Genomic DNA, 26227 nt, shown 5'->3' with positions numbered 1-26227 from the left:
GATTACAAGCCACCACACCCAGCCACCAAAATCTTAAAAGTTCTTGAAGGCCAAGTGTGGGCTGGTGTGTCTGGAACAGGCTTTTCTCCATGGGCCCCCCATGAGAAGTATTGGGATACGTCAGGAGCCAGATGAGGCCCCCTCGGCAGCCAGGTGTGTAGGAGGTGACCGTTGGCTGTTCAGGCAGGGGTGGAGGGAGGAATGGACATGAAGCTTTCACTGCTTCTCCAGATCTTTCCCTCGTGTGAGGCAAAAACAGACCCTCTCACCTTTATTTTTATTTTTGAAAATGTGGTAACATTTATTCTGAGAATAAAACAGGCCTCCCGTACCCCACTCCTATGGGACACTCTGAGAGGAGGGAAGCCCAGTTCTGGGTGGAGTGGGCTGGAAGCCCCACCCATCTGTAAATGGGACTCCCAGGTCCCTGTGGGTGCATGAGGTGAACAAGGCAATTGCTCTTCCCCACCCACCCAGCATCCTCACCTGCCCTGTCCCTGTCCTGGGGACCAGAGATCCCTGCATGGCCAGGAGCCAGCCCAGCCTACCTGTAAGAGCAGGCCTGTTAACCCAGTGCTGTCCAGGTGTGGGAGGCAGTGCCTGGCCCAAGGCTGAAGCCCACAGATCTGCCAGTTGGGCCTGGTTTGCACCTGTATCCCAGGGGACATGGTCAAGCAAGGATCCGTGTGTCAGCCCCATAGGCCTGAGCTGGCTTATCCAGCACTCACTGCACCCCCAACTCAGGAACCTTAATTTGAAGTAGACATTGAGGGGTAGTGATTACATGAATGTGTATACAGAGTGCACGCATATAGAGATACACCAATCCTTAGACTGTACACCTAGAGGAGGAATAGAAACAAACTGCCTCAGCCGGAGGGGAAGGGTAGGAAACATTCCTGCCAACAACTTGCTGCTGCAGGGAAGGTAGGAGCAGCCACCCTGGGACTCCTAGGGGAGGGGCTGGAGATTGTGTTGGGCCCGGGATTCTACACCAATAACAAGCAGGCAGCTGGACATGGTGGCTCACGCCTGTAATCCCAGCGCTTTGGGAGGCCGAGACGGGTAGACCATCTGAGTTCAGGAGTTCGAGACCAGTCTGGCCAACATGGTGAAACCCCATCTCTACTAAAAATACAAAAAATTAACCAGGCGTGGTGGCAGACACCTGTAATCCCAGCTACTTGGGAGGCTGAGGCAGGAGAATTGCTTAAACTTGGGAGGTGGAGGTTACAATGAGCCAAGATCATGCCACTGTACTCCAGCCGGGGCAACAAGAGCGAAACTCCATCTCAAAAAAAATAAAAAATAAAAACAAACACACAAAAAAACAAGCAGGGGTCGGCTACTGCTGGGGGAGGAACAAGAAACTCACACCTAAGACCAATGCAAGTGAGACAGGTTTTGCTGCCACAGAGAAGGGGGAAGGATTGCTAAACATGGAAGAGAAATCCCACCTTGGAGGGCCAGATGTACAGAGCCTGCCTAACACTGAAGCTGGAGCACAACAAAAGAGAACATGCTCATTACTACCAGCCTACCATGTTATAATAAGCAAGAGCAGGCCACTGCTGGGAGAAGAGTAGGAGCATGGAGAAAGACTTCATTTAAGGCCCAGGCATGCAGGATGGCTGGAAGTTGAGGAAGGTCAGGAACACTCACACAAAAAAACCCTGGCACCCCAGCTCCAACTCAAAGTTCAAGATAACCACAGTCTACCTTTATAAGAATATGAAGGCTGTGGTGCACTGAAAGTAAAAACAAAACTCAAACTCAGGTCAACCCCTAAGATTGACTCAGCTTTCCCACCTCCATGCTGACAACTTCACAGAAGAAGAGCCATAAAAACTATTTACCTCAGTCTCTACTGCTCTTCTATGCTTGATGTCTGACACTCAACTAAAAATTATCACACACCAAAAAAAAAAAAAGAAAGAAAGAAACAATGAACTATTTTCAAAAGACAAAGCAATAAACAGAATCAGACCTAGAGATGACCACAATGTTGGATGTTGGAAGTATTAGATGGACTTTAAAATAACTATGATTAATATGTTAAAGGATAGTGGGAAAAGTGAATAATATTCATGAGTAGATGGAAAATTTCAGCAGAGAGATGGAAACTATAAGAAAAAGTACAATGAAATGCTGAAAGCAAAAGACACTTTCTCAGAAATGAAGAATTTCTTCAACAGGTTCATCAGTATACTGGACATAGCTAAGGAGAGAATCAAAAAACTTGAAGATAAGTCAATAGAAATAATTCAAATTGAAACAAAAGAGAGAGAAGGAGGGGGAAAAACAAACCAAAACAGAGCAGCCAAGAGCTATGGGACAACATCAGCTGGTCTAAAACACATGTAATTGGAGCTCCGGGAGGCAGTATCTGTAGGAAAAGGACTCTAGTGAACTGGTGTTTTCCTCCAGGAAAAGCCATATGGTTAAAAAATGGCCACAAGTTGTTATTGCTTTTCTTCCCAGCTTCTAATTTAGTGAAATCATTTACTCTTATATCCTTCCACTTCCTTCTTGCTTATCTTCTACACCCTGTTATTTGAGGGAAGAAATGTGTGATTTATCCACACCCCCAATCCCCTTTAACAGCCTGTCTGCCGTTTGGCTTCAAGAAAAGTGGCTGTGAAGGTGAGAGGGAGTCACCAAAAAGATTCAAAGCAAGTCTCAGCAAGCTGCCTTTTAGCAACCAAGCTAACTTAAACTTGATTTAGCTAAAGTAAAACATGATTCTCAGTTTTGAAGAGGTGGTAAATTACAGTTCATCTCTGTCCATAGTTACAGCTAAGAACAAATAGCTCCCATAATTTGCACTCCTCCTCCTCCTTCTCATTTCAGCAATGAAAAATCTGCTTAAAGAAAAAGGAAGTATTAGATATGGTACTTATCCACGAAATGCTCTTTTGGATATCAGAAGTGGTCTCCTGTATAAACTAGTTATACATTTAGTAAGAGAGCTGTACAAGCTCCTTTGTGTGTGTGTGCAGGAGGTTCGTTTTCAGATGTTCGGCAACTTCCGCTGCTAGATGGTGGTGACTTGTGACTGTCACCGCCCCTTAAGTAGGTAGACGCAGCCATCTACCTACTAAGACCAATTGCTGGAGGAGAGGTGCTGCTGGGGTCTGGATGTTTGTGCATCTCTTGTATCCAAATGCTTTGGGAAAGGAAGAGGAGGTTACTTGCTGAGAGAGCTGGTAGCATATTTTAGCTTATGGGTTTAGAATCTAAACTCAGACATGCTTCTCATCTTGCTGTTGTTAATGAACTTGCAACCCTGTCTTTGTGCAGGTGGGCTCCTCTGCCTTGAAAAGGCCTCTGTGAAGCTTTCTAGGCCTTCTTGACAGAGCAACTCCTTTCTCCTCTGCGCCACCTCTACCCCTTTACATGCTGTTTGGGACCTTTTTCACATGATTTTGCTTTTTTTTTTATGCATCTGTGTTCCCTACAAAACTGAGTTCTTCAAGGGAAATAGTTTGTATTTGATTCATTTCTAGCACAGGGCTAGACACAGACTAGATTCTCAATAAATATTTGTTGAGTTGGGTTAAGTAATTGCTCAGCATTTGATGGCAACAGTGCCCACACCTGTGTTTGAGACAAGTGCTTCTGCAGTCCCGTCCCCATGTGGTTTTTACAGGCATTGCATTCCCAGGCCATCTTGCATCTCTCTCATGAACTGTGCTCAGTGGGGTTTGATTCAGTGGCCCTGCTGAGAACAGTGGATTCAGATCCCCATAGTAATAGACTTGGAAGTGATTTAGGGTGACTATGTTAAAGACAAATTTACACTGAAGTGAGAAAACATTTTTCAAAAATCGTAAAGAAGACGGAGGTCACTGAGCCAGTATCTGGGGTGGAGGGAGAGTGCAGCTCTGCGAGAGACAGGCCTACTCAGGAGGCCCCCGTCGTGGCTAGGGTCCTTACTCTCTGCCCTTTGCGAGGGAAGCGCGGGACCCAGGAAGGGAAGAAAGGGGATTTTCTGCAGATCAGGGCGATGAATAAAATCCTAGAGATCAATTGCCGAGGTCACATCCATTCGTTAGCTCTAAACTTCATGGAGACCAGAAAAGGGAAGATATGCTTTCATCATCTGATAAAAAGAAACACAGTCGTTTCAGGTTTTGTTTTGTTTTTTTGAGACAGAGTCTCTGTCACCCAGGCTGGAATTCAGTGGTGTGATCTCTGCTCGCTGCAACCTTGGCCTCCCGGGTTCAAACAATTCTCCTGCCTCAGGCTCCTGAGTAGCTGGGACTACAGACGTGTGTCACCACGTCTTGCTAATTGTTGTATTTTTAGTAGAGACAGAGTTTCTCCATGCTGGCCAGGCTGGTCTCGAACTCCTGCCCTCAAGTGATCCAGCTGCTTCAGTTCCCAAAGTTCTGGGATTACAGATGTGAGCCACTGTGCCCAGCCAGTTATCACAGTAGTTTTTAGGGGGAAGAAAACCAAAACTCTTTTTTCCTGGGAATTCCAGGTTGGTCCTGTGTGTGTGTGTGCCCTGGAGAGGCTGTGTGGCCTCTGCCAATCGTTTGACTACTCTGGGCCTCAACTTCCTCAGCTGCAGATGAAAGGGTGGAGTTCAGGGACCTCTAATATCCCTTTCGTGTCCTGCATTCTCTGGTCAGATAGTATATCTAGAATGCCTCCGGACTGAAATCCTGACATTGGCCTCAAAGAGCAGGGGCCGGCCGTCCCAGAGCATTAGCGGCAAGCATTAGCTATTTTCTTTCCAGACTTGCTGGTTTTGCGGCTTTGATGCATTCAGGACCCACAAATGCTCATCAGAGCGACTGTGCTGCCCAAGTAAGCACTAAAACCTCAGCCGTCAGCACCAAGTCAAGGCTGGCTGCTTTGCGAGTCAGCTTCCCGCAGTAAGCAGCCTGCGGCAGCTGCCGGACTGTCACTCCAGCCGTGCCCACAGCCACAAACACCACCCCAGTTCCCAAGCAATCACAAGGCATCCGCTGTCAGCACCAGGAAGCTTCTAGATAAGGCTGTCGCTGGGTTGGAAGAGCGCTTGCAGAAATGCTGTGTGCTGCCTGAAAAAGCTCACCCTGCTCTGAGAAGCAGCAGGGACTCCTTCCTGCCCACCAACCCCAGAAAAGAGTTGCAAGATGGCAGAATCAAGAGTGACTCCGGGCTACTAGCACACTAGTCACTCAACAAATTGCTTTGCAGTGAATTTGTCTTGCAAATCGAGGGGAGGGGAACTGGTTTCTGCCTGCCCAGTGCTCTCTCCCCTTCTCCTGGATTCCCATTTGGCCCTCAAGCACTTTCTCCCTCTCTATTACCCAGACTGGCTCTGACCTAGCTTTCTCTGATAAACTCATTCACACCGGGTGAGAAGAATCCACACAGCTTTGGACCCTTCAGTGAATGGTGTGCAAAATCTGCAAGAGGAGGAAATCTAATGGCCGGTGGTCATTTTCAGGCGTTTGCATGAGGAAATATTTGGTGAACCACCCTCTCTTCCCTACACACACACCCTGGCAAGGCTGGTTGTGCTGATAGGCGGGGGTGTAGGGCTGCCCTGACCTAAATAGGAGGTAGTTAATGTTCCCTTTGCAGCCCCCTCTCATTTCTCTAACATCCAAGGCCCCTACATAAAAGAAGCGTTGGACCCCTTCCATTCTCCTGTCGTGACTTTGGGTGACTTTCCTCTGCTAGTTATGGCAAAGCAATTTGCCTAATCTGTGAATGGGCTAATGCACTCCCACTCCCATATAGAATACTTGTGTTTGAACAAGAACCTCCTGAAAATGATGCCCTGACACAGTGGGAGAGCTGGAATTTCAGGAATGCAGAGTGGGACTGCGGAGATATTTGGGGACATGTGAGTCAGGGACCCCACACATCACACCTGCAGAAACCAAGCCCTCTGTCTAGGTGGCGAGAATCTATTTCATGAGCTGGAGCCTGCAGTGGCTCTGAGGCCTCCTCTGGAAAGGAACAAGATAGAACAGAATTAATCAAAACGGGAGGCCAGGAGGAGGAGCAGGAGAGGAGGGGAAAATTGCTAGTGGGGAAGGAGGAGGACAGGAACAAAATAAAAAAGCAGGGGGTGGAGTTTGCTTGCTGCCTAAAATCATTTTCTACACGGAGCCAAGATCAGCTCCTTCATGTTTTCAGACTTATTTGTGGCTCCGAGTAGCACTCCTTGATGTCAGCTTTTGCCAGAAAGTTTCAAGACCTTTCAGGGCAAGGATCAGAAGAGCAGGAAGCATGAGAGTGATACATAAAACCTGAGCTTGGCTGCCTTCCATAAAGCACAGTGGCAGCTTCACCAGATGCAGCTGGAACTTTAATTGGTTAAATTTTAATTGGTTCTGCTCTTGTGGGCTAAGTGTTGGGCAGGGAAAATGGTTTTATTTGTTTGTTTGTTTGTTTGTTTTTGCTTTGTCTAAAGCTTAACTGTCAGCCAGCCTTCTTTGGTCACCTTTGAAATTATGGGATGGCAAAAGGGCTATTTTATATTTTATATCTATTTTTATTTTTGAGACAGGGTCTGGCCCTGTCACCCAGGCTGGAGGGCAGTAGCAGGATATCAGCTCACTGTAGCCTCAAACTCCTGGGCTCAGATGATTCTCCCACCTCAGCCCGCTGAGTAGCTGGGACTATAGGCACACACCACCACACCTGGCTACTTCTGTGGGTTTTTTTTTTTTTTTTTTCTTTTGTAGAGATAGGGTTTTACCATGTTGCCCAGGCTGGTCTCAAAATCCTGGGCTCAAACAACCAGGCTGCTTCAGCCTCCCAAAGTGCTGGGGCTACAGGCATGAGCTACTGTACTGGGCCAAAGGGGCTATTTTAATACTGATTTTTCTATTGAGGAAATCTTACAGCTGGGTGGTTGGTGGTATTCATTTCTCATATGAGCTTGCTTCACAGTTTAACATCTTACCAAACATATGTCTATTTCTACAAGCATTTAGGATGCACTGGTGTTACCACTTTGCTTTTCCTGGTCACTGCTGTGAAAATTAACCAGGGGTTGAAGCTACATCATTTTAATTAAGTGGGCTGCCTAAAGCGTGGCCTCGACCTGAATATCAAGGTCACCATGGGTCTTGTGAGAGCTTCCTGCGTAATTCCCATCTGGGAGTGGTGGGCCAGTTCTTGCCCTTCCTTTCCACCTCTGCTCTGCTGTGACCTGAGGCGTGAAGGGGAGGCCGGGTGGCCCTGCCCTGTGCTCTTTTCAACCCCTAGACACCCTCCACTCCTTCCCTCCAGTGCTGTGAACACCTCAGGGCTGGGAAGGGGCCTGGGCCCCCACTGGGACCTACAGAATGCACCATTTAACTAACCATCCCGTTCCCGCCTCTCTGCTCTTTACAGAATGGGTTGAATGGCTTGCATCTGGCCTCTAAGGAAGGCCATGTGAAAATGGTGGTTGAACTTCTGCACAAAGAAATCATTCTAGAAACAACAACCAAGGTATGTCTCCCAGGGAGTGGGGAGCTTTGCATTGAAAATTCAAGTTTGTGAGTCCTTCCTTAGAAACCAGTCCTTCATGAGAGAACTCAGGCATGCATCTGAATTTCTCTTATCCTTCCAATCACTTTCTACTGATTCTCTGAATCCCTGAAGCTGCCTGAAACAGACCCCGTTTCCAGAAAGATTCAGTGGGCCTTTATCCTCATCACTAGGTTATATATCTGAAACTAGAGCCCTTTCCTGGTTGCTTTATGCTTTCTCAGGGTCCTGGACTCTCACTCAGTGTCCAAGGGCTCTGGAAGCGCCAGTCAGGTGCCTGGAGTTGAATCCCAGCAGACGTACTTCACACTCTGTGACCTGGGACGAGTTACTTGGCCACTGTGAAGCCTCAGCTTTGTCTGTAAAATGGAGATTATAATGCTTAGTTGCAGGTTGGTATGAAAATTAAGTGAGATGGCATACATCAAATGCCTGGATGTATTTATTGGATGGATGTATTTACTGCTTATTGGATCTATTTATTGATTACTGGATATATTAATGATTATTAATTCCTATAGTAAGGAATCAATAAATACTGGTGACCATGTTGTTGCTGAGGGTTGTAGAAAAGAATCCAGATCTCTTTCATTTTTCCTTCTCCAGCAAGTCTTCCTTGTTCAGCCCCAAACTGATTTCCTCTCCTCGCTAATGACCTGGAACAGCATTCTCTTTCACGAGGAGGCGTTTGGCATGGGGCGACATCAGGCATCCACAGTAACGTATTTCACTCCATTTCAGTAGATTATAAACACCAGTGACTCAACTTCCGAAATCCCAGAGTTATGAAATTGATACATCTACAGATTGCAAAATAAGTTTCATTTTTTACCTGTCACACATCTTATTTATCAAACAGGATGCAGCCAGCAATTAAAAATAAAACCAAACAGGCTGGGCACAGTGGCTCATGCCTGTAATCCCAACACTTTGGGAGGCCGAGGCGGGAGGATCACTTGAGGTGAGGAGTTTGAGACCAGCCCAGCCAACATGGCGAAACCCCATCTCTACTAAATATACAAAAATTAGCCAGGCATGGTGGCGCAGGCCTGAAATCACAGCTATTCGGGAGGCTGAGGCAGAAGAATCGCTTGAATCCAGGAGGCGGAGGTTGCGGTGAGCTGAGATCATGCCACTGCACTCCAGCCTGGGTGACAGAGACAGACTCCCTCTCAAAAATAAGTAAATAAAATAAAAGAAACAAAAAATCATCTCCATTTGCTAACTCAAGTATTGTCTCCCCAGTTCTTGTTTTTTCTTCTCCTCCCTCCTCTGTTCCTTTCCCATGTTTTTCTTCTGGAGTTCTTTCCCCGCTAGCCTCTTATTTTCCATTTGGTATTTATTACACATGTTCTCACACACAGTCTCAATTTCAGTTCCATGCAGCAAACAGTTTGCCGCCTCTCAAGCAGAGAATGTAGAAGAACAATATGTAGAGAACAGATATAATTTATGGTTATGAAGTGAACTACCAAAATATTATGAAGGTAGAATCATCTCTCAGGTAAAATTCTGTAATTTTCATGTCATTTCCTGAATGTGAAAAGATCTTGTTGCACTTTTGGGTAAAATAACTGAGTTGCTCTTTCTGACTGGATATGGGGTATTTTTTTCCCAAATTCTATGTCAAATTCCGATTGTTCCCACCCTGCTTCTTGTGTGGATGAAGGATGAGATTATTTTCTCTGCACACTCCCACGTACCTGGCTGCGAGCTGCGTGCCGTCTGACCTGCCCCATGTGTGCCAGAGCAGCGCCTGCCCTGGCGTGCCTTCAAGGGCTGCGGAAACACGAGGCTTCAGTGCTTTGACTATTTCCGAATCTCCTCCCCAGTTTGTGATTTTGCAAGTGAACACTTGGTGTGTCTTTTTTATTTTTAGAAATTTTCTAAGCCAACGTGGCTTTGGAATACCATCCAGAGAGAGAGGGGAAAAAAGTGGAACTGAAACCGTGGGCTGGGGAAGAATCACAACAGATTGGGGACGGTGATGGGGCTCCCAGGCAGCAGAAAGATGAAAACAAAAAAAAAGAAAAAGAGTAAAAAGCCAAAACCAATTTAGATTCCTAAAATATACTTAGAAATTTTAAAAGCATAAAACAAATGCATTCTCTCCCCATCCTCCTATCTCCAGCTCTTAAAGACTGGAGCTCAGCACCTAAGCTATTAATGAACGGGGACAGCTTTCATCTCCACTGGAGAAAAGCCTGCTGTCTCACTCGGGGTCCCTCTCCCCCTTCCGCTTGCATTCACCCAGCACCCATACAACCATCGTCCCTGCTCTGAGCTCTGTGAGCCCCTGAAAATACAGAAATTGGGTATTTGTGGAGCAAAATACAGCTAAGTGATTTTTCCTGCTCCTTTGAGGCAATGTTCTTTCATATTGAGGGAGGGGCAGAGGGAACAGAGGCTCACAAATCCCTTTTCCTGTGACTCCCACGACTTAGGCCAGGGGCCTTCTTGAGCCTCATAATGTGTGTGTATAGATAGGGGAAAGGAGATCCACTTCCAGAATTTTCCCTGTGTTCTTATTCCTCACTTATGCTGCCCTTGGCCCAGCTGGCTTGAACCAAGATCCATAGCCAGGGTTCCACCACTGATGAGCTCCCCCAAACAGAGGGGCCTTCCCCTCCTCGTGGGGTAAGGAAAGCTCTCATATCACTGGAATTCAGGCAGGAAGGGTCAGATGGAAAGAAACATTTGACGTGAGCCTCTTGATGTCTCCGTGGCCTCTGTGCCTCCATGCTGGCCCAGGCCTGCTATGCTTATGCCCGGGAAGCGTGTGACCAGTGAATGAAACGACCCCCAATGCCTCCTTCTTTTCCATGGGAGCCCAGAAGACGCTACTTGGAGCTCAGCGTCCTGGTGTCTAGAAAAGTTTCTGGTGCCGGCAGCCCTGCTCCATTTGGTACAGCAGGTGCCAAGCCTCTCAATGGAGGCTCTTTGGACTTCTATGAAAAATTATTAATGAATTTTAAGACTTTCATATCTGGCATTTATTCTCCAATGGATACTTGAGGAAGAACTTTGTTCTTCATCAAATAGAACTTGAGGAGAAATCAAAAAGACAACTTCAGGAGGCAACAAATGGGAAGTGCCTGCCTTTTAAAAACAAAAACAAAAACAAAAAACCGGTTTTATGCCTTTTTTTTTTAAAAGACAGAGAGACTGGATCTCACTGTTTCCCAGGCTGGTCTTGAACTCCTGGACTCAAGCAATCCTCCTGCCTTGGTCTCCCAAAGCGCCAGGATTACGAATGTGAGCTGCTGTACCCAGCCCCAGGCTTTATGCTTGAATTACCAGGCAGAGTACAAGAAATAGACCTGGGCTGCTTCCCAGCCCCCAGGGTGGCCTCATGGGCCTGCCTCCCTGACCCAGGAAAGCTGGGTCAGCAGCGGCTGGTGGGCCACATGGCTGGGCCCCGGGCTGCTCCCTTCCATCTCAGTGAGGAAGCTTTTCCTTCAGGTGACAGGTGCCACCGGGCAAGGTCAGAGTCCGAAGTCCCTGCCTGTCGGTTCTTAAGTTTCTTGAAATGGATTAGTTAACGATTATGTAGTTTAGTAAAAAGAACTACATACTGTCTAAACTCTAAAACGAGGTTGTTTGAGATCTCTGCTCCTTAAGTAGTGCAGGGACAGATGGGTCTGACCATGGACGCATTTTCTGCACTCGCCCTATTTGACGGAAGCATGGAGTGGAGCCTGCCCACCCCCGCCCCCAAACTCCCTGAATGGGGGCGCAGGTGCAGGGCACCCAGGGGAGTCCACCCCCAGAGGCAGTGCTGACATTCTGGTCCAGGACCCCCGGGGGCTGGCAGGAGCCTGGCTGGAAGGCTGTGGGTATCCTGGCAACAGATGGAGGCTGCTGGTCCTGTCTGTGAGTTGTTGTTAAATATCCAAGAAGAATCCAGACAAGAAAACCTAAGAATATTAAACTCATGTTCTCAGGCCCATGCCTGTAATCCCAGAGCTCTGAGAGGCTGAAACGGGAGACCAGCCTGGACAACAAAGTGAGAGCCCGTCTCTGCAAAAATTTTAAAAATTAGCTGGGCACAGTGGCACACACCTTAGTCCCACCTACACGGGAGGCTGAGGTGGGAGGATCGCTTGAGCCCAGGAGTTGGAGGCTGCAGTGAGCTATGATGGTGCCACTGTGGTCCAGCCTGGGTGTTAGAGTGAGAGCTCCAATTCTAAAAACAAAACAACGTACTTTCTCAGCACCTGCCTTATTTCTCAGTCTCTGCTGTTGGTTCTCATCTTTTACGAAGTTTAAAACAGTTACATGCCTTGTTTTCCTTCAGTGTTTATTCTCTCCAGTTTTTTCCTCCTCTCCGATTTGGTGAACCATTACTCGTTACATTTTGCCTACTAGTATGTCGCATATTCTTTGTATTTTTCTTGGTCAGATTGTATTCCATTTATTAACCCCCGTTTATTTTCTGATTTTTCCTCTCTTCCCTACATACATAATAGAGTTGATCTGACCCTTTCCTTTACTGTCCAATACTTCCCTCACTCTCCTGCCTACCGTCTCTTTGTGCCCTCCACTGCAGCTTGTGGTCTGTGGGTATCCCTGGGACGGTGTCAAAGGTGTGGGCCTGAGGGACCCGCCGGCCTCCTTTCCCATTGCTCCCGGGCCTCTCAGAGGGCTTGTTGCCTTGCAGGGTTGCAGGCTGAGCGGAGCTGCAGGTCCGCGGAGGGTCAGCTCGCTGACAAGCCTTCCAGTGTGTGTCCTGAGGGACACCGACGTGCCGTCTGCTGGGGACAGGACACCGCACCCACACAGCAGATTAGGTGTTCAGAAGTTGTGTGTGTTGGCGGGGGCTCTTTTTTTCTTTCAGTATTATTTTTCTTTTATAAACATTTTGTAATTTTTAATTATTATGGATACATAATAATAATAACAATAAGGAGTTCTTTTGACATGGCTGCAGTCTCCTTCAACCACACCTCTCAGTGTCATCTGTCCCCTTCCTGCGCCACTCCAATCACACCAGCCGATGCTGGTGGTCTTCTTTTTAAATGTTTTTCTTTTTATAGATTGAGGGGGTACGAAGGCAGCTTTGTTCCATGGATACATTGTGTAGTGGTGAAGCCTGGGCTGTTAGTGTGGCCATCACCCAAATAGTGGGCATCTCACCCAAAGGATAATTTCTCATCGCCCCCACCTCCCACCCCCCAAGTCTTCAGTGTCTCTCCACCCTCTGTATGTCCATGTGTGCACATTATGTAGCTCATACTTACGAGTGAGAACATGCAGTATTTGACTTTCTGTTTCTGATTTGCTTCATGTAAGATACTGGCCTCCAGTTCCATCAGAGTTACTGCAGAAGACCTGATTTCCTTCTTTTTTATGGCTCTTGCAGCATTGTTTTTCATAGACAACAGGCAGGATTTTCCTCCCTGTACTTTCAGTGTGATTTCAGGATGTGCGAGGGGTCAAGCACACACGTGTGTCCTTTCTACCCCTTTTGGGCATGGAGAAAGCCCCCGGGTCCTTCAAGCAGCACCTGTCCACAGACCTTTGCTGGTCCCGTAGCAGGCCTAGTGGGAAACCGCCTCTGTTCCCTTCCCCTGTGTGTTTCAGAAGGGGAACACGGCCCTGCACATCGCCGCCCTGGCCGGGCAGGACGAGGTGGTCCGGGAGCTTGTCAACTATGGTGCCAACGTCAATGCCCAGTCGCAGGTAATGGCTCTCTGGTCTGTACTAGAGGGTATTGCCTTTCCACACGTGGTTCCTCTTTCCTGCTCCCTCGTGGGTCCACTGGCAGCTGTGTTAACAGACACACCGTGGGGCAGGGCCTAGATTTCTCGGGACCGTGTCTCCAAGCAGTGGTGAAGACATCCTTTATTATTTCTCATGCATAGACCGCACATCCTAAGCATGACGGGGTTGAACTGTTGTGGACCTAAGCCAAATAATATGTCCAGTTATGGCCCAGGTGGAGAGAGAAATGGAGGACTGGAGGAATGAGGCATGGGGTGCAGCATTGATGAAATCAATGAGGAGTATGTGAGCCGAAGAGATTGACCTACAGTGGCGAGGGGAGGCACAGCCCTCTGTGGCCTTTTGTAATAATCCCAGGACGCCAGTCACCGTGACAATGAGTTTCCTTAGGAGGGGTCAGGTGGGAGGAAATGGAATAAAGAGAGTGCTGTCCTCCAGGTGAGAGGACGTTGTGCTGGTGTCGGCCTTTCTTACATTGCGGGTGGATGCTAATGATGTCCTCTCTTGGTTTACAGAAAGGTTTTACACCCCTGTACATGGCAGCACAAGAGAACCACTTGGAAGTGGTTAAGTTTTTACTGGAAAATGGAGCTAACCAGAACGTAGCCACGGAAGTAAGTACCTTGGAAAAATGTCGTCACCACCGGAAGTCTCCCAGGTGTACAACCTTGCTTCAAGTGACACCTTCCTGGGTGTGTGGCTTGGGGTGCATCCATGTAGTGATAGATGACCTTCAGGTCGCTGCACTAATCCTGAGCACTGTCGAGTTCTGCAAGGGAATAATGACAAAGTTGTGGGTCTTGAAGAAGGCCCAGACACGTACCAAAGAAACGACGTCACACTTGAGGGCGTCATTCCCGCTATGGCCAATACTTGTGACTGGAGGGGCAGGCAAAGCATGTGTGTGTGTGGTTGGCAAGTTTGCATTGGGCCTTAATGAGAAAGGCTTTTGCCACAAAACCACCATGCACCCTTGGACAATTCTCGTTCGCTGTGGTCCTGAGTCTTGTCATTGGTGAAATAATGAAATTGGACTAGATAGAGCCAAGGAGTCTCTTGACTCTTAACTTTGGATGGCTCAATGACATGACTTTGTTATCATTCCGTTTTATCAGTTCCTGGGGTCCTGCGCCCCTTAGTATGTCCACAACTGAGGGAATTAGTAATAGTAGCTCATGGCCAAGCACAGTGGCTCATGCCTGTAATGCCACTGCTTTGGGAGGCTGAGGTGGAAGGATCACTTGAGGCCAGGAATTCAAGACCAGCCTGGGCAACACAGCAAGACCCCGTCTCTACAGAAAAAGAAAATTAGCTGGGTGTGGTGGTGTGTGCCTGATTCCTAGCTACTTGGGAGGCTGAAGTGGGAGGATCACTTGAGCCCAAGAGGTCAAGGCTGCAGTGAGCCATGATTGCACCACCGCACTCCAGCCTGAGTGACAGAGCAAGACCCTGTCTCAAAAATAAAATAATAATAATAATAGTAGTAGTAGTAGTAGTAGTAGTAGCTCACAATTGAATTCTCAGGGCCTGGTGTGGACTCTGGCCTTTGGTCAGTGTTAATAATGTTCTGCTTTGTCAAGGCACTATCCTGGCACCAGCAGATGGGGTGAGAAGGGGAGCAGGCAAAGAATCCGAGCAGTCAAAAGTTTCTTAAAACCAATCAAACTGGAAGCAAATTATAAAGGAAAACTAAAGGAATGCTACAGAAAAATTTGGCAGGTTCTGTGAGATTGCAGAGAAAGGAAGTGGAGGCAGGAAGGGCTTCAGGGAGGAGGTGGTATTTAGGCTGAACTTGGTGGATGAAGAGGGCTTTGGTGGAGGGAGGTCCCTCAGGCTGGCGCCGCTGGGAGCATGAGCCCGAGGGGCAAGGGTGTGTCCTGTGTGAAGGGCAGCTAGGTTCAGACAAGTCAGAGCAAAGCGTTTTCCTCCTCTGGCCAGGACGGGTTCACGCCTCTGGCGGTGGCCCTGCAGCAGGGCCACGAAAACGTCGTCGCGCACCTCATCAACTACGGCACCAAGGGGAAGGTGCGCCTCCCGGCCCTACACATCGCGGCCCGCAACGACGACACGCGCACTGCTGCGGTGCTGCTGCAGAATGACCCCAACCCGGACGTGCTTTCCAAGGTGAGGGCGAGGGGGAGGGAGGAGCCCTGGGCCGCGGATGCCCATGGGCTCAGGGCGCACCGAGTACGCCCTGCGACTTCCCAAGCAGGAGCCCCAGCGTGCTCACGGAGCGTCCCCATCCCAGGACGCAGAAGGGCCCCTGGACAGCCCCGTTCTAAATCCCTGGCAGCAGGGGTGGTTCCTGTTGCTCCAGGTCATCTGGAGCAACAGATGTTGTGCTCTGCGTCCAGGCGGGCAGGGCGAGTTACCCTGAAACGCCAGGAGGCGGCCTTACTGATGTTCCTTCATCTCTCCTCCCCGGCTGCCGGGTAGTGGAGGGAGGAGGCGTGCAGGAGTCGGGCCACCTGGGCATGCTCTCCGGTGTTCGGAGGCACTGTTGATCTGCCGTCTGTAGGGTGAGGCTGCTGGTTCTCTTTTAGTGGAAATGGATTTGCTGGAGTTATTCACAGTCCCCTCCTGCACCCAGCCCCTCCCCTCTTCCACCGGCCCCAGATCCACCGAGTTTTGTCTGGAAAACACCTGGGTGGGGTTAGGCCTGGCTTGAGGCTCTGGAAGAGAATGATGACAATGGACAGAGGCTGAGGCAGGAGGATGGTTTGAGCCCAGGAGTTGGAGACCAGCCTGGACAACATAGTGAGACCCCACCTCTTAACATTTCTTTTTTAATTAGCTGGGCATGATGGTGTTCGCCTGTAGTCCCAGCACTGGGGAGGCTTAGGTGGGAAGATTGCTTGAGCCCAGGAGGTCGAGGCTGAAGTGAGCTGTGATCACGTCATACTGCACTCCAGCCTGGGTGACACAGTGAGACCCTGTCTAAATGGAGGGGGGAAAAAAAGAAAAAAAAAAAAGACCATGGCACCATCACACTTTCTTTCATGAATGAAAATCTCTTTGTCGGTGATCACTCTGACGAACGGGCCCACAGAGTCTGAGGTTAGCATATCATAAAGTCGGTTTGCTCAGGGTAGATACCCAGCTTTCGAATACAGTACCACAGAGCCTCTCTTGACCCCCTCACCAAATGTGCCCACCCATCAGAATCTCCTTTGTCTGTAAAGTCCTGTCACCCCACCTGAGTTTCGGGCATCCCAGGGCTGATTCTGAGATAGAAATAAATCACATATGACAAGTTTCTCCCCCTCTGTTGTGCCCTAGACGGGATTCACGCCCCTGCACATTGCGGCCCACTACGAGAACCTCAACGTGGCCCAGTTACTCCTCAATAGGGGAGCCAGCGTCAATTTCACGCCACAGGTAACCTGGGGCAGGTGCGCCCTCACTGTCTGGGGGCTTGGGGCTAGCAGGGGCTCCTGCCTTGGCACCATGGATTTCATCCCAGTGACAGAAGTGCCTGTGGGTCAGACAGCCCTGCTGTGTGTTCGACCTCCTTGCTGGCAGGTTTCTGACCATCCACCCCCCAGTTTCTACCTGCTTTGCTTGAGAAAACCCTAAATTCCATTTGCCCATCCAAGAAGTGGGAAATCTGGAGGGCGGAGAGTGATTTCCAAATAACTGACCTTCCTGCCGTCTGTTATGTTGACTCTGGGAGGCGTGGGCTTGGCTGGTGTGGTGGGATGACCCATCCTGTTGGCAGGTCCTTACAGGTTTTAAAATGTCTTAGGCTAGGAATGCCCTGACAGCACCATTGCAGGACTGGGGGCTGGGGGTTGGGGACATGGGGAGCGGGTGCACAGCAGCTGCATTCCAGGGAAGGATGACACGCCCTGACTGTCCTGCTTCCTCCCTTTAGAACGGCATCACGCCCCTGCACATCGCCTCCCGCAGGGGCAACGTGATCATGGTGCGGCTGCTGCTGGATCGGGGAGCCCAGATAGAAACCAAGACCAAGGTGGGTGCCAGCAGGCTCCGCAGCCAGGCAGGGGGAGGGAGTTCCCCGCTCACGAACCTCACCCAGAGCAGCGGGCCCTTGGTGACCTAGTTAGGGATGCACCAGCAGCCTCCTGGAGCTGCCTGCAGCAGTATTCTGGGCAGTGCTGCGTGCAGCGGGAGGCAGTAGTAAAACTGTGCTGAGGTCGAGCTGGTGCTTGAGGAAACGTCAGCACTTGCGTGGGCTGGGATGATGCCATAGGCGGTCTTCTCTCCAAATGACCTCTGATAGCTGCCTTTTGGGCTTTCTGTTTTTGACTCTGTCTTTTAAAGGACGAATTGACACCTCTCCACTGTGCAGCTCGAAATGGGCACGTGCGAATCTCAGAGATCCTGCTGGACCACGGGGCACCAATCCAAGCCAAAACCAAGGTGTGTGCTTCCTTCCTGTGAGGAGCATTTTTTAGGCAGGGCTCCAGGTCCAACAGACCTGGCATCAAATCTGTTTCTGTAAAACAGAAATGCTAATACTACTAAATGAATAGTACCTTTGACATTTATTACAAGGCCTGTCACATAGGAGGCCCTTAGTGTAGCTCTAATTCATAACTAGAACAGGGTCGGCACACTTTTTATCTAAAGGACCAGGTATTAGACAATTTTAGGCTTTGCAGGCCATGGTCCCTGTTGCAGTGGTTCAACACTGCCAACGTAGCAGAAAAGCAGCCATAGGCAATATGCAAACTAGGGCCTATGTTCTAATAAAACGTTATTGACCAACACTGGTGACAGGGCAGATTTGACCCACAGGTTGTATAGTTTGCCTACTATTGCTCTAGATCAATCTCCATGTCTCTCTTCCTAGCTCCAGAAAAGACAGGCACTAAGTACTCTGAGAAGTCTTCAGAGCCTGGGTCAGACTGGAGCGAAGTTAAAAAGAAAAGAACACAGTTCTTCTCAGGCTCCATTACAGGCCAGAGAAAAGGCTTGTTACGTGGTTCTAACACAAGGACTTAAGTCTTCCAGGGAAGAAAGCTGTCAGCCACACAGAGCTGCCTGAGCCTGCTCCAGGCCCTCTGCCCCGTGAATTGAGCTGTGTCAGTGCAGAGCAAGGCAGAAGCCAGGCCCACTCACGGCTACCCAGGAGGTTTCCCATGAGCAGTTCTGTCATGAAGTGATGGCTCAGTCCATACAGTGAGAGCTGATTTATTCCCGACACTTTATCATGTTCTGTTCTGTAGAGCTGTCGTTAATTTGGGTCATGATTCATAGTCCCCACACTGGCTCTTGTTTGTGTCTGTGTGTGCTGTTGCATGAGGGTGTCCTCTACTAAAGCAGTTTCTCATTTAACCCTCCATCCTTGGCTGATTTGCTGTGTGACTCTGAACATGTGTCTTGCCCTCTCTGTGTTTCAGTTTCCTCATCTGGAGAGCCCCCGCCCTCTCTCCTAGGATTGTTGGGACGACCATGTGAGATAATGTCTTCAAAAGTATATCTAACAGTAAAACTCCTCAGCTAAATGAAAGTAGAATTGCTACTATCAGTTAGATTATTAGGTCAGGAAATTCCCAACATTTTTCCAGGAGTGCTGTATTTAAACATAATACATGACCAGAAGTTAAGATATTTTGTTTTATTATCCAGATCATTAGAATGGGGCTGAAAGGAATGCTTATGATAAGTATTTTCTGAGAATATGAGAATATGTGACTTTTCAATTGGAAACTATGGTACAACCTTTCTGAAATGCAAGTGTAACTAACTGAGTTAGCTCAGTCCACCCTAACAAAGAACCACACGTTGAGTAGCTTAAACAACAGAAACTTACTGTCTCACACTTCCAGAGGCTGGAGGGTCAAGATCAAGGTGTCAGGAGGGTTGGTTGTTTATTTATTTATTTATTTTTTTTGTGACAGAGTCTCTCTCTGTCACCCAGGCTGGAGTGCAGTGACATGATCTTGGCTCACTGCAACTTCCACCTCCTGGGTTCAAGCAATTCTTGTGCCTCAGACTCCCGAGTAGCTAGGATTACAGACATGCACCACCATGCCTGGCAAATTTTTGTATTTTTAGTAGAGACAGGGTTTCGCCATGTTAGCCAGGCTGGTCTTGAACTCCTGACCTCAGGTGATCCGCCCGCCTCAGCCTCCCAAAGTGCTGGGATTACAGGCATGAGCCACTGTGCCCGGCCTTTTTTTTTTTTTTTTTTGTGATGAAATCTCACTCAGTCACCCAGGCTGGAGTGCAGGAGTGTGATCTCCACTCACTGCAACCTCCGCCTCACAGATTCAATCAATTCTCATGCCTCAGCCTCCCAAGTAGCTGGGCTTGCAGGTACATGCCACCTCACCTGGCTAATTTTTGTATTTTTGGTAGAGATGGGGATTCACCATGTTGGCCAGGCTGGTCTCAAACTCCTGGCCTCAAGTGATATGCCCACCTCGGCCTCCCAAAGTGCTGTAATTACAGGGGTGAGCTACAGTGCCTGGCAGGGTCGGTTCCTTCTGAGGCTGTGAGGGAGCATCTTTTCCAGGTCTCTCCCCGAGCTTCTGGTGGTTTGAGCACTATCTTTGGTTTCCTTGGCTTATAGAAGCATCATGCTGACCTCTGCCTTCATCTTCATGTGGCATCTTCCTGCTGTGCAGGTGTCCAAATCTGCCTGTTTCTAAGGACGCCAGTCATAGATTAGAACTCATACTAATGACCTCATTTTAGCTCATTACATCCCCAAAGACCCTGTTTCCAAACAAGGTCACATTCTGAGGTCCTGGGGGTTAAGACTGCAGCATGTGAATTTTGTGGGACCTAATTCAGCCCGTAACAGTAACATCTGCTGTCATGGAACCTGATTTGCGTCTTCCTTGATGAAAATCCTCTCATTTCCACTTTCGAAAAGCTGAAGTCCCAAGTCCTGAGCTCCTAGCCTTTCTTGGCGCAGCTCCAGGCTCCTCTCCAGCCTGCCTCCATGCTTGCCATCACTTTGCCCTGGCCTGTTGAACTGCATGGAGGCCCCTGGGTTCCCCTAGGGTAGCTGCCTCTGTGATGTTGCACATGCTGCTCCCTTCACTAGGATGTTCTTCCCCTTTGGTCCTCCTGGTGAACTTCCATTCAGCTCCTTTCAAGTCCTAGTTCAGGCCTCACCTCCTCCCTCCCAGTGCCCCTCCTTCATCAAGGATGCCGTCTGTTTGATTCTCACCTCTGTGCTTTGATCATTTTTCATCCCACCTCAGGGCACTGAAAGATACCACTATGTTTGTTTACAAGCTTCCTTGGGCCAGGGGTTATGTCTGTTCTCTTCTGTTTCCACAGAGCTTAACCTATACCAGGAGCACATTAATCACTTGATAAGTATGTGTTGAATTAATGTCTGAATGAATGAGTGAGTCTCCTTTCTCTTTAATGTTTTTTCAACAAATTGCTGTTTGAGAAATGAGTATCCTTAATGAATTTTCTTTAACTGAACTGCATTTGACAGGGACAAGGAACAGAGGGATTTAGATCCAAGTTCTATTTTATCATCATTCATTCATTCATTTAGTCAAAATTGCATAATTTAAGGACCACAATGTGTATTACATGCATTTACTGGGCACTGTGGGGCATTTAAGAAGAAATATTAGGCTCAGTCACTGATCTTAAGAGGCATATAAGTAAAGAGAAAAGATGAAAAGATACACTCCCCTAAACGGTTAACTATGAGTGTAATTGGGCAAATATGAGAATAAGGTCCAAGTGCATGGCGCAGATAAGGAAAGCCCGCTGGAGTCTAGGGTGGTCAGGGAGGGCTTTGTGGAAGAGGTGGGCCTGCTGGAGATGGCTTTGAAGGTTTGGCCAGGCGGAAAGGAGAATGTCTGTGGTCAGAGACTGGCAGAAGTGTGGAGGCCAGGGTGAGCCAAGCTCCCTCCGGAGCCTTGTGGAAGCATCGTGTAGGGAAGAAGTAGGGAGTGACATTGGAGTCGTCCTGAATCTCCATGCTCGGTCCCCAGAAGGCTTTGTGATTGCTTGTGTTTTCCTCTTTACCCAGAACGGCCTGTCCCCAATTCACATGGCGGCTCAGGGAGACCACCTCGACTGTGTCCGGCTCCTGTTGCAATACGACGCAGAGATAGACGACATCACCCTGGACCACCTGACCCCACTCCACGTGGCTGCCCACTGCGGACACCACAGGGTGGCCAAGGTCCTTCTGGATAAAGGGGCCAAACCCAACTCCAGAGCCCTGGTGAGTAGGGGCTGCTGGAGAAGGTGCAGAGGGTCAGGGCAGGCTCGGGACAGGACCAGAGAGGCATGGCTGGACCTGTGGGAAGGGTGGCAGGTGCCCAGAGCTCCCTGGATTCGAGGCCTGAGAAGTACGGTGTGACAGCACAGGATGGTGGGGGCCTGGTGTGCACCCCTCTTGCACCCTCCACTGCACACCCAGCTAGGTATTGACCCCTGCCCCTGGTGACCAGGCTGAGGTCAGGCGTGAGTTTGGGCCCAGGAAACCGGACTCAGGAAGCGTCCCGCGTGGTAGGTATACAGTTTTGGGGCACCTGTCCACTGGAGTCAGGCCTGGAGCTGAGTGATTCCTTAGGGGCTACGTGGCTTTCTGAGCTGCTTTGGCGATGAGTGAGGTGGCCGGAGCTGAGCATCCTTTGTCTACAGAGGGGCTTGCAGTTCTCATGGCACTCGTGTAAAGGGAAGCTCAGACCCAGAGCAAATCCCTCCTGTGGTTCCTCTGCCTCCTTCCCAGGACAGGGCCTCCCAGGGAGGTCTGGGGATCCAGTAGGGCTGTAGCTTTGCACTAAGCATGCCCGTAACCACATCTCCTCTCTGCCCCTTCCCAGGGCAGCAGAACTGAGGGGCAGGATATCCTCCAGGGATGGCAGAGCATGGCTCATTCATTCACTCACTCACTCACTCACTCACTCACTCAAAAAAGCTTTCACTGAGCAATGCCCGCAGGCCACATGCTATTGTAGGGGAGTTGGGATTTCCCAGCCTCAGGACTATTGACATTTGGGTCGATATTTGTGGTCCTGTGTGTTGTAGGATGTTTAGCAGCATCCCAGGCCTCTATCCACTAGGCACTCATAGCTCTCCTTCCCTAGTTGACAATAAAAAATGTCCCTAGACATTGCCACATGTTTTGGCGGTGAGATGCAAATGATACCCCCCACCACCACCTCCCACATTTGAGAACCACTGCCTTAAGTGGGTAAAGCACTGAAAAAACAGATAAAAACAAACATACTTTTCTGCCCTTCAGAGTTTATATTCAGAGTACATCACACTTTAGAGCAGAAATCCATTTCACTAAAAATGATCAGTGGTTTCAGGGAAGAGGGAACATGATTTGCTTCACAAAAGTACTCTTTTATTGTAAATTTACCCTTAGGGGACTTTAAACAGCAGGATCTTTTAGTGCATCCAAAATGTGAATAAATTTTTTAAAAAGGTTTGTAAACAACATATTCAGGAACATATCTAGTGCATCAAGTGAGAGCCACCTGTCTGTTATGTGGTTTGCATTAATTGACATTGTAAGACTAATCAATTGGCATTAATTCATTGATTGGTCTGTGGGCATCTGCTGGTGGCCTGGGCAGCAGCTGCCTTTTAGAGCAGCGAGGTGGTCTTCTGGGCGTTCCTTGGGCCCGTGTGTAAACTCCTGCTTGTCTGTCTTCCTTTGTGTGGGCTGCAGAATGGCTTTACCCCCTTACACATCGCCTGCAAAAAGAACCACGTTCGTGTCATGGAGCTGCTGCTGAAGACAGGAGCCTCGATTGACGCGGTCACTGAGGTAGGAGAGACTGCAGAGGAGCCTGGGGGCAGGCCCATGGTCTCCCCCGACCCACCTTCTCTAAGAGTCGCTCTTTGTAGCTTTGAGTGGCTGCAGGGGTGTGTGTGTCTGCAAGTCTGGACTGCTGGAAGGAATGAATTAGAGGTGACTAAGACAAGGGAACGTGAGTCAAGTCTCACGGAGCTTTCCAAGATCAGACACAATTTTTGCAAGTTGTAAGAGTGGGCACAACTTGCCCACGGTAATATTTTTCTCCAACCATTTTCTTGGAAGCAAACCCACCTCATATAACTCCATTTTCTTGGAAAACCATTTGTGAAAGCATTAGATGCCGTCAGGTTCTCTCTTCTTCAGGGGAGCGGAAAGACTCCCACTTATCTCACTCTGCCCTTGTTTGTTTCAGTCTGGCCTGACACCTCTCCACGTGGCCTCTTTCATGGGGCACCTTCCCATCGTGAAGAACCTCCTGCAGCGGGGAGCATCGCCCAACGTCTCCAACGTGGTAAGCCCTCAGGCAGGCAAGGGACTTGCTCCTCTAGACCAAGAGTTCAGAGGGCAGCTTTCACCAGTGCTCCCAGGCCTCTTCTCTGGGGACAGAACTACAATTCCCAGAATAGCCAATGCTTCAGACTGGGGAAGGACATCCCTGTGTACTGACGCTTTCTGGATTAAATTTCTCACACATCCGTAAACCTTGGAGGTTTTGTTTTGGACAATAATTTTGGAATGTCTGTAAGTGTTCACTGGGAATACATTTACATTTTTGAATATTCATTAGCTCTGGGGTTTGCTTTTAAGTGTACCTAGAATACACAGATGCACACATGCACTCACATACATGCCTGCACCTGCACACGTGCACACACACACACATACATACATGCGCATGCACACATGCACACACACCAGACTAAAGAGTGCCTGCTGGGGCAACTCCACCTCTTGGACAGAAACCCACCAAGCCACTCGAAGCTGCACTTCCTAGCTCTGTGTGTGCAGTTTTGGACAGCAGGCATGTATGAACAGTTCTACAATTTTGTTATTTTATAGAAAGTGGAGACCCCGCTACATATGGCAGCCAGAGCTGGGCACACGGAAGTGGCCAAATATTTACTCCAGAACAAAGCCAAAGTCAACGCCAAGGCCAAGGTGAGTTGTGAAGGCAGGAAGGGAAGGGTTTCAGATGTGAGCAGTTCCAGCACTGTGCAGAGAACCCATCCTCATTCCAGGCAGGGCTGCAGTACTGTGGCCTGGGGATCGCTTTTCATCCCAATCAGGTCACTCCGCGTGCTCCGATTCTGCTTTGCAGGGGGTTTGAGAAGACCAGGGATATTTTTGCATTAGAGCCACATTTCTTTAAAATAAGGAAAGTCCAAGGTGCATGGTTGGGCTGAGTATGTCCTGGGCTAACGACGACAGTTGCCGTGTAGGGAGGGGGGCAACCTTTTGAAGAAAGCATTGCCAGCGAAAATCAGGCAAGAATTACTTGATCTAAAACTGGAGGGTTTCCCCTTGCTGTAAGCACATTTTGCGGGGGTTGGAGGAGTAGGCAGTGAGAAGAGCTGTGGAGTTTGCCAGTTGCTCGCTCCGCCAACAGCAGGCTTCCTAACCACAGGCCACGATGGGTTCTGCTTAGAGTCAGGCCTGTGATTTGTGTTTGGGGCCCTCGAGGGATGCCTCCAGCTGGGCCCCATAAGGCCTGGCCCAGGCAGCTCGATAGCAGCATTCAGAAGCAGGAAGCTGGGGGTGTGGATGGAAAAGTCCTCATTCTCTGTCAGCAGTGGAGACTCTCCTGACCCCAGCACAGAGAAAATCAAAGTAGAGTTCAAGCAGAAAGACAAGCGCATCCTCTCAGAAAGGATATGGGAGACGGATGAGCAACCACACTGCATTGAGTGCCTTTTATGCACAAACACAGAAACGTGTACATTATCTGCTTGATCCCAGATGAGCCCTAGCAAGTAGACGTTATTATTCCCATTTCACAGATGGGAGGGCTGGGTCTTTGCGAAATTAGGTAGAAATAACAGCTCACTTGAAGAGCTGTTGTAAGGATTCAGTAGGATACAGCATATTGGTTCCTGTAACTCAGAGACTTGATTCAAACCCTGACTCTTCATCTTCTTAGCTGTGTGACCTTGAGAAGGTCACTTGCCCTCTCTGGGCCCTGCCTTACTTCTCTGTAAGATGAAAAGTTGGATTTGGTAACATCAGCATTTCTTCTTCTTTGTTTTCGCTTCGGGGTCCAGGATGACCAGACCCCACTTCACTGTGCAGCTCGCATCGGCCACACAAACATAGTGAAGCTCCTGCTGGAAAACAATGCCAACCCCAACCTGGCCACCACCGCTGGGCACACGCCCCTGCACATCGCAGCCCGTGAGGGCCACGTGGAAACAGTCCTGGCCCTTCTGGAAAAGGAAGCATCCCAGGCCTGCATGACCAAGGTACAACCTCCCTCCTCTCGGTCTAAGGAAGCAACAGGCTCACTCAGCCAGGCCTGGGGCTTGGAGGGGAATTCGTGCCTGGTTCTCTTTGTCACCTCAGTGATGCTGCAAGCAACTGGAAGGGTCATCACACTCGGGGCTGCCCGCCACCTGCAAGCCCGATGTGTCTCCATCCTTCCCCAAAATGGGAGGTCAATCACAGCTTCTCACACGCCCAGCCAGCCTTCATCCATTTATCATGGCACAATTATTAGTCGAAACCTGCTTTGGGCAAGTCACAGACAGGTTCTGGGGATATGAGAAGGATTAAGACTCATACCCTGCCCTCAGCTAGCCAGCAATCAACTACCACTGCGAGGTGGTCGAGACCCTCTCGCCAGAGGAGTGTGTAAGTGCAGGGATGCCTGCCCACTCCTGAGGTCTTCAGCCTCCTGGAGGGCTCAAAAATGGCTGTGCCTTTGCTTTTATTGGCATCTCCATGCCAGCGGAGGGGGGCAGCCTCCTTTGCCGTGGGCCCTTTCTCCAGAGAGGACAGCCCTGGGGCCCCGATGTCCTGACGGCCTGTGTTTCTCCTCAGAAAGGATTTACCCCTCTGCACGTGGCAGCCAAGTACGGGAAGGTGCGGGTGGCAGAGCTGCTGCTGGAGCGGGACGCACACCCGAATGCTGCCGGAAAAGTGAGTTTGAACCCCACCCTCTCCTGCAGCTCTCAGGTTAGAGGCAAGAACAGAGGATGGAATTCAGCTCTTGCAGATTCCATCTCTTGCCTATGTTGTCCATCCTTTTTTTTTCTTTTCTTTTTTTTTTTTTTTTTTTTTTTTTTTTTTTTTTTTGTTTGT

At 49.1% G+C, this 26227-nt stretch overlaps 1 protein-coding gene across 5 annotated transcripts in view; it reads left to right on the top strand.

The window, feature by feature from the left end:
• ANK1 (ankyrin 1) overlaps window positions 1–26227 on the top strand; it is a 143319-nt gene that overhangs the window by 54974 nt on the left and 62118 nt on the right. For 4 of the 5 annotated variants that reach the window (XM_023214478.1, XM_023214479.1, XM_023214477.1 and 1 more), the window contains exons 3-15: window positions 7348–7446; window positions 13069–13167; window positions 13725–13823; window positions 15148–15333; window positions 16489–16587; window positions 17084–17182; window positions 17494–17592; window positions 21185–21382; window positions 22844–22942; window positions 23346–23444; window positions 23993–24091; window positions 25192–25389; window positions 25967–26065. In XM_023214478.1, coding sequence (XP_023070246.1) covers window positions 7348–7446; window positions 13069–13167; window positions 13725–13823; window positions 15148–15333; window positions 16489–16587; window positions 17084–17182; window positions 17494–17592; window positions 21185–21382; window positions 22844–22942; window positions 23346–23444; window positions 23993–24091; window positions 25192–25389; window positions 25967–26065 — 1572 coding nt within the window. The remainder of the gene's footprint in view (window positions 1–7347; window positions 7447–13068; window positions 13168–13724; window positions 13824–15147; window positions 15334–16488; window positions 16588–17083; window positions 17183–17493; window positions 17593–21184; window positions 21383–22843; window positions 22943–23345; window positions 23445–23992; window positions 24092–25191; window positions 25390–25966; window positions 26066–26227) is intronic. The other variant, XM_023214480.1, reaches the window with a different exon arrangement.

Source organism: Piliocolobus tephrosceles, chromosome 7 (genome assembly GCF_002776525.5).
Source record: "Piliocolobus tephrosceles isolate RC106 chromosome 7, ASM277652v3, whole genome shotgun sequence".
NCBI classification, from domain to species: Eukaryota; Metazoa; Chordata; class Mammalia; order Primates; family Cercopithecidae; genus Piliocolobus; species Piliocolobus tephrosceles.
This window is presented reverse-complemented; position numbering and strand designations above follow the sequence as displayed.